At 63.1% G+C, this 7,876-nt stretch overlaps 1 protein-coding gene across 2 annotated transcripts; it reads right to left on the bottom strand.

Moving 5' to 3' along the window:
• Positions 1–636: 636 nt before the first annotated feature.
• Positions 637–5,107, bottom strand: TFEB (transcription factor EB). 2 transcript variants are annotated; one of them, XM_026053157.1, is made up of 9 exons: positions 4,895–5,089; positions 4,552–4,806; positions 4,392–4,472; positions 3,611–3,731; positions 3,473–3,529; positions 2,886–2,961; positions 2,588–2,735; positions 2,261–2,341; positions 637–2,185 (listed from the first exon to the last, which is right to left on the bottom strand). In XM_026053157.1, exons 1-9 carry the CDS (start codon positions 5,087–5,089, stop codon positions 1,901–1,903), a joined length of 1,299 nt encoding a protein of 432 aa, XP_025908942.1. In that variant the 3' UTR covers positions 637–1,900. The 2 variants fall into 2 exon arrangements, with proteins under 2 accessions (XP_025908942.1, XP_025908943.1); XM_026053158.1 differs by having other exon boundaries at positions 637–2,341; positions 4,895–5,107.
• Between the last annotated feature and the right edge of the window lie 2,769 nt (positions 5,108–7,876).

Here is a 7,876-nt window from a genome sequence, read left to right as displayed (position 1 = left end):
AAGATTAAAAAAAATAGTAATCCACAACTGTTTTTACTCAGAGCCTGGGAAGATGCCACGGCTCGGGCTGAGCGGCCGCCGATGGCAGCCGGGGCCCTGCAAGTGTCACAGCCACTGGTGCCACCCGTACACCCTGCCAGCCCTGTCACCTCCCTGGGCCGGGTTCCTTCTGGTCGCAGGGACTGGGACATCGTGGGGAGATGGCCCCAAACCTGCCAGCACCGCTCCTGGTGCCACAAGTGTCCCCTCCATGCAGCCTCACTGGGATGCAGCTCTGGGCACCTGCCCACGGAGCCGGAGCCCAAGGACTTCTCTAAAGATGCCCTTCCTTCATTTCCTTCCTTTCCTTCCTTTCTTTCCTTTGCTTCCTTTGCTTCCTTTGCTTCCTTTCCTTCCTTTGCTTCCTTTCCTTCCTCCCCTCCCTCCTTCCTTCCTTCCCTCTCTCCCTCCTTCCCTTTCCACTTGCAGCAGATCCCCCGGCCGGGCCGGCCCCACGCTCTGCTCCGCGCTGCCCGCCCGGCTGCGCTCCCATCTCTCCATCGATGCCTCGGAGGCAAAACCGGGTCAAGCTGCGGGACAGGGACAGACCCGAGCCCCGGGAGCCACGGGCCCRGAGCAGCCTCCCCAACCCGGCAGAGGGTCAAGCCCTCGGCACCCCCATGCAGGGGCCGGCTCTCCATTTTCCACAAGCATCAGTTTTCCACCCCGGAAATGCCGCAGGGCCGCAGCGCGACGCGGCAGTGCCCGAGTCGGGAGCAGAGGCTGCTCCATTGGCACGGGGTCGGAGGGGAGGCAGCTCCCACGGCCGGCAGGAGCACACGGACCTGCGAATCCGCCTCCGCGTCCCCCCCGATGGCAGCCGCTGGCACGGGGCTGTTCCACGAGGACATTCCAAGACCCCCGGCCTCGTGGAGCTCATTTCCAGAGGCCAGGGGATGGATGCAGAAGGAAAGAAAACCAACGTCAGAAAAGCCCCCGTGCAGCGTGATTCTGTTGCTCATTTGGAACAACCCCGGGACACCGGAGGAGTGCTCAGGAGTTCCACCCRCCTCATCCATTTGGGAAAATCCCAGCCTGGGTGCCTCCTGTAGCCACAAGGCTGGGATGGGGAATTGCCTGTGATGCCAAAGCAGGACAGAGATGCAAACTGAGGCTTTCACCTGGGCACTGCTCCAAGACCGGGGTTCATCCAAACAGACCCACCATCGGTCACCTTACACCCAACATTTTGGAAGGTCCTGAATTTGCAGGTGCAGTCCTAGATTACCCGGAAAACATAGATTACCCGGAAAACATTTCCAGCGCTCCAGGAATTAACTTGCCCTAACTGAGCCTTCCTTCCCCTCCTGCCCTGCTACCCCCAGCGCCGGTGCTCCAGCGACGAGCAGCACCACTCCTTCCCAAATGTGCCCGAAAGCCAAGGAGAAATCCCACCGGGGATGTGGCACCGTGTCTGCAAGGCCCAGAGCCCCAGCCTGGCAAGAGCTGGAGGGCGCCCGGGATTACAGGAGGAGGATGCGGGTGGGAAGCGAGCCGGGGAAAACGCGCGGCTCTCCTCCCAGCTCCCAGGGGCTTTAAGGCTCCTCCCGAGCTTCGCCCTGGGTCTGCCGGGGGATCCAGGAGGGTCTCACTGAAAGGCAAAGCAGCCGAGGTCATGCTCCCAGGCTGTGAAATCCGCAGTCAGTCCAATGCTGCTGGAGCTGCTGGCGAGAAGCTTGCAAAAGGCATTCCGGTACCCGGCAAGCGTGGAACCGAGATCCCCATTGCATAGAGAAGACGCACTCCGACCTGGCAAAGTGCTCGGCAGGAGTGCTCCTCACCCGGGCAGGGCGGGAAGAGCGCCCCGGAACTCCACTAACTGATCTCGGGTCCTCGCCCCCGGCGCCCGCGCGGCTCCTGGTCACAGCATGTCTGTGTCCTCCATGCTAAAGCTGCTCCGGCGGCTGCTGGCCTTGGAGGCCTCCGGGGACATGGCGGAGAACAARGGGTCGGAAGCCAGGGGTAGCATGGTGTCCTGCATCAGCATCAAGTCCAGATCCTTCTTGGATAGGGAAGGGAAGGAGAGGTTGTGGCCGGGCTCCAGGCTGTCCGGGAAGCCGCTGGGGCCGTCGTCGAAGCTCAGGCTGTGGGTAAAGTCCAGCTGGTGGTAGGGAGACTGGGCTGGTGGTGGCAGCGTGGGCTGGGGCTGCGCCTCGGCGTCCAGGGGCAGGAGCGGCGGCTCCATCGTCCCCTCGTCCCCGCTGGCTTCTTGCTTCACCACCTGCTGAGCCAGCTCGGCCACGTTGACGCCCGAGGGCGAGGACGTGGGCAGCCCATGGACCCGGGCCTGCATCTCCAGCTCCTGCCAAGAGAGCACACGAGGATTTAGCGCGGCCAGCGTGTCACCACCCGTGGACACAAGGGCACAAGGGTGATGCTAAGGGGTGGTAGACATGAAGCAGTCTTCCCAGTGAGGCTGTGGTCAATACGGAGATGGTTTTGGAGAGATGTGAGCTTGTCCATGCTCTCCATGAGATGCCTGTGAAGCCCGAGGAGCCTGCAGCTCCTTGGCCGGCAGGGCAGGACTGCAGAGCGCAGGGGAACTCACCTGGATGCGGAGCAGGAGCTGCTTGTTCGTCATTTCCAGGCGCCGGGAGTGGTTCTCCAGGTCTCGCGACCGCTGCAAGTCCTTCTGCATCCTCTTGATGTAGTCCACGGAGGCCTTCAGGATTGTCCCTTTGTTCCAGCGCACGTCCCTGTGGCACAGGGTGCAGGAGGCATCGGTGTCTCCCTCTCCCGAGCACCCTCGCGCCCGCTCCACCAAAAAGCCCCTCAGCAAACACCCCCTGGGAGCAGGTTTAGCACCCCCAGAGCCTGCAGCTCTCCCGGCTCCCCGCGGTACGTACAGGTCGTTGGCCTTGGGGATCAGCATGCCCAGCTCCTTGATGCGGTCGTTGATGTTAAACCTCCGCCGCCTCTCGACTAGGGCGAGAAGAGAGGGGAGGCAGTGAGGGCAWGGGGGCTGCAGACACTGGGTCACCCTGCGTCCCCACTGCTGCTCCCTTTGCACCAGCCCCCAAGGCCATGGGACACTGCTGTGCCCCATCGCCAGCCCCACCAGGCTCAGGGCACTTCAAGAGAAGACCTGCGAGGGTCACTGGTCTGGCAGAGTGTAAATGCAGGAGATACGGCTTGTCACATCTGAGGACACCCCGCAGAAAACAGGGAGGAGCATGCATCGAGCTCTCCAGGTCTCAGCTGCATCCAGCTGCAAACTCTGGACCAGGAAGCCCAATCCACCAACCCAACAGGGTCTTCCAACCTTCCTCCCACTGCTAATGGGAAGAATATCAGGATGTCTCCCTTGGCAGAGATGTTTTCCAGCCTGGGAGCCACTCTGGGGGCTGTGGGTGGAATTCCCGGAGCGATCCAGCCTGGGAAGCAGCCCTGGCTCTGAGGAAGTGGGACGGGGTGCGCAGGCAGCAGGACTCACTCAGGTTGTGATTGTCTTTCTTCTGGCGCTCCTTGGCCAGGGCCCGGCTCTCAGCATCTGCAACGGAGACCCCCAACCTCAACGGAGAGCACCCCAGGCTGGGAGCTCCCTGGGGTCCCGCTGGGGACGAGGACCTACCTGTCAGCTCCCTCTTCTGCGTGAGCTCGGCRGGGCAGGAGCTGCTGGTGACACCCACGAGGGAGGCAGTCACCTGCGGGTCCCCGCTGTATACGTTCATGTGGCTGCTGGACACGGGCAGCTGCAAAGCAAAGGGACACGAGGGTCAGCTCCATAGGGAGAAGGAGCCGGGTGCTGCTGCCGGGTCCGGGCTCGGCCCCAGCTCCTCGGCCTGCGGGACGCGAGTGAGGAGAGCACACAGGTATAATTTGTCTTGCCAGGCCTTAAAATAGCTATAATCAGGGTAGCAAAGAAAACAGGACTTCAAAGGGATCCCCTCCCACGACTGGCATCTAAAATAGGGCACATGAATCACATCCAAGGAGGGCCTGGCAGGATGGATCCCACTGCACGGCACCAGCTCCCACAGTCAGCGCTGACTTGGACGGGTCCGGCCCGGCCCAGAGCTTTGGGAGAGGCTGCTGCTGCCGAGACCAAAATCCGCCACGCCACAGCTGCAGCGTTATCCCCTCTCCCATCCCTCCAGCTCTGTGCAAGGACTCCAAACTCTCATTAAAAAAGCACAACAAGCTGAAGAACTGGCTCTTGCAGTTTGCAGGCGGAAAGGGAAACTTCTCCATCTTCCCAGCCCCGCATCCGTGCGACTCTTCCCTGTCCATCCCTGGCTTAGGCTTCTGCCGGTAATGGTCCCCGGCCTCCCGGATGGCTCGGGAGGTGGAGGGCATCCAAGCAGCTTTGCACACACATCGGCAACGGGTGCCTTCCCAGTGCCGAGACTCACCGTGGTGGCCATGTGCACCTCGGGGTTCATGTAGCCCAGGACGTCATCCAGACGCATGATGTCATCGATGACCTCACCCAGCTGCGAGGGAAAAGCCGGGCTCAGGCGGGCGCCCAGCCGGGCACCGGGCCGGCGGCGCTGGCAGTGCCGCCCTCCTTACCTCCTGCTCCGGGTTGGAGCCGATGTTGAGCATGGCCATGGGGCTGTTGGGCGCGCTGTTGCCTGCCGACGAGGACAGCACATGGCCCGGACGGACGCCYGGCGAGGCGGCCGGCGGCGGCTTCGGGGAGTGGCTGGCGGGGCTGACGTGAGCGGCGAACTTGTTCCCGTAGGTCTCCGAGAGATAGGCCTGGACCTTCTTGTCCCGCGACTTCTGCAGGTGGTAACTGGTGGGGTTCTCCAGGTAGGACTGAACCTGCATTCCCCATCCCAGACAGAAGCCGTCAGGGACCCTGCTACCACCTCCTCAGCACCCGGACCCTCCGGACCCCCCCGGACCCTACCTTGAGCACCTCTCCGGGCACGGGCGGTGGGGACTGGTAGTGGACAGGGGTGTTGATGGCTGGGCTGGGCGCCGCGGGCATGCGCTGCTGCTGCATGTAGTTCACCATCATCTGCTGCTGCACACGCTCCCGCTCGGCCTCCTGCTGCGCCTGCTGCTTCATGAGCTCCATGCGGAGCCCGATGCGGGACGCCATGGTGCGYGGGAGCGGGGGACGCGCGGGGCACCCTGCGGGACGGCAGCGCGCGGCGTCAGCGACGAGGCACGGGGAGCGCGCGCTGCCCTCTGCAAACACGGCAGGAAGCAAAGCGGGGAAAAGCCAGGAGCACCCAGAGAGGAAGGGAGGAAGGAGCAGGAGGAGGAGGAAGGTGCCTGCAAGGAGAGGCAGCTTTAACCCCTCGGCTGCCCAGGCACGGCAGGACTGGCAAGGTGACGCTGTGCACGTCAGCACAGAGAGGCTGGCACATATGGGACCCCTGCTCCCATGCTTAGGGGTCTGGGGCATTCCCAGGGCATCCAGAAGCAGGGACCGCAGTGGGGGCTGCATCCCCTGGGATCTAATGAGCACAAAGCCCTAGGGAGCAATGTGTCCCCCCAGACAGGGCGCAGGAGGCTCCGGCATCAAGGATCACCGAGGAATCCCGCCTGGCAAATGCTGCCGTGCTGCCAAGCTCTGCGGGCTGCAGGAGGGGCACGGGGCTACAGCACGGCGGCGCACAGCCCGCGCCACAAAATACCCTACGGGGGAAATTCAATCAAGCCAGCTTGGACAGAAATACGATTACATGGATCAAGAGGCAGCTATTGAGCGGCAAGAGGGAGGTAATTAATTAGACGTGGTAGCCCATGGAAAGGGGGATGGGAGCAGAGGGCCCAGGACCGGTGTCACCCACAGCCCAGGAGGAGAGAGATGCTGGAGCCGCTGGGGAAGATGCCGCAAGGAGCAGGAGCGCCTGGGCAGGCAGCTGGAYCCAGTGGTGCAAACACCAAAGGGAGGCAAAGGGGATAAATCCCAGCTGTGCACAGGGCAGGTATCGCAATCCCAAACATCCAGCACGGGATAAGGGCAAAGCTCCCTGGAACAGGTGAGACATGGGATGAGCTTATCGCTGCCATCCGGCTGGGGACGGATGCGGGGTCGGGAGCCTGCACCAGGGGAGCACAAAACCCCGGGATGCTCCAGCAAAACGGGAAATGCAATGGCCGGAACGGGATTTCCCGCTGTGCATGGRGACCCTTAGGATGATCCTCCCTGTTGCTGAGCCAGGCGCTGCCCACAGCCCGGAACTCCGGCTGTTCCTGGCCACACGGGGCAGGCGATGGGAAGCAAAGGGGCTCGAAGCCGGCGCCTCCGGCCCCGGGGAAACCCGGCGGGAAGCGGGGCCCCTCTCTGTGCTGGGGGGTTGCAGGGCCCCCGAGAGCGCGGAGGCAGCGGGAGGGCAGCGTGCGAAGAGCATCGCGCCGCAGCCGCCCCGCGCAGCGGAGCTGCCACCGCGTCCCCTCCGTCCCCGCCTTGCTGGGGCTCCCGGCTGCCGCTTCCCATAGGAAATCCCGGAGCAAATCGCCCGCRCTGTGGAATTGCCAGGGTGGGGACGGGAAGCGGGGACGGGGACAAGGCCGAGCAAGATAAGGGGAGGGGGAAATTAGGTCAGGTTTAAAATAACCCAGCTGGTTCTGCTTGGCTTCCCCGCTGCAACGCCGAGCAGCTTCTGCTTTCGCTCTGACTCAGCCGCAGCGGCAGGGAGCACTGCGGGTAGGGGGAGGCGGCGGTGACAACGATGGGGACCCTGTTGGGGCCACCAACACGGGACACATCCCTCCGAGGTGGCAAACATGCACCAAGAAGGAACATGTCCCCCCAAGTCCCCCCATRTCCCAAGAGACATGTCACTACACATCCCACCAGGTGCCATCTCTGTCCCCATGGGCTCCTGACCCGCTCCATGCCCACGTGGGACCTCGGCACTGCTGGAGAGGGTCTGTGCCCGGGCAGCAGCTCCCCATTCCAGGGACAGGGATCTGGAAACCTCCCGGGGTGGCACCGGCTCCACACGGTGCCCAAGCCCAGCCGAAGGCATCAACTGCCGCCGCCTGCGGGAGAAAGAGCCCAATCCCTCGTGCAATCTGCAAGCGATTCGGATGCAGCTCCGAACCACATACATCTTTTTTTAAAACTGATTTCCCTTTATGATAACGCAGATGGAGCAAGAGCACAACGAGATGGAAGAAGAGCCGGAGCGATGCCAAGGAATCCAGCGCCCTGCAAAACCCATGCCCAGGCGCCCAGCGCTGCCGTTTATTTCTGGCCCTTGCTCCGTTTTTCTCCGGGGACTTTATTTCATGCCGAGCATAGCCAGCTCCTCCCGAATCCTTTCCCGGGACTTTGCACAGCTCCGGCCACCGGTCTGTCCCTTGCTGCAAACACCACAGACACTGCCGGGCTCCGGCCACCGTCCCTAAGCCGAGCGGGGGGCCCGGCGGCCGCTGCAGCCCCCAGGCAGCTGCTGGGCAACCACCAGCATTCTCCCAAGTGACACCCGGGTGCTGCTCAGCAACCCGGGCGTTTCGCTGCTCCTGGGCTTGCTYGGGAGCAAGTTATCGCTTCAGAGAGCTGGGGAGGGGAAAAAGGGGGAAAAAAAGGGGGAAAAAAAAAGGMGAATAAAAGGCAAGAGAAAAGCTGTGCTCTTGAGTTATTTCTGCAGAACGGCAGCCAAGTGCCAGCCCCGGTGCCCACGCTCGCACCCACAGGGTGCCCCGGCCTCTGGGCCCAGATGTGCGCTGAAAGCAGAGCGAAGGAAGCTAAAAATAGGGGTTAAAAATAAGATGTGCCGTAAGCTGCTGCCAGATATAGCCCGTGCAAGGCGGGATCGCGTTACCCTCCGCGCAGAGCGCTGCCCGTGCAGGGGGCTGCGCTGGCCCCRCGCCGGCGCCGCGCGGCCRGGCTGGCACCCGTGCAACGCGGCCTCGGCGAGGGGCTCCGCAA

Source organism: Nothoprocta perdicaria, unplaced genomic scaffold (genome assembly GCF_003342845.1).
Source record: "Nothoprocta perdicaria isolate Ctin4 unplaced genomic scaffold, notPer1 scaffold_97, whole genome shotgun sequence".
In the NCBI taxonomy this organism is placed as follows: domain Eukaryota; kingdom Metazoa; phylum Chordata; class Aves; order Tinamiformes; family Tinamidae; genus Nothoprocta; species Nothoprocta perdicaria.
The sequence above is the reverse complement of the archived record's forward strand: the minus strand, read 5'-3'. Positions and strand labels throughout refer to the sequence as shown.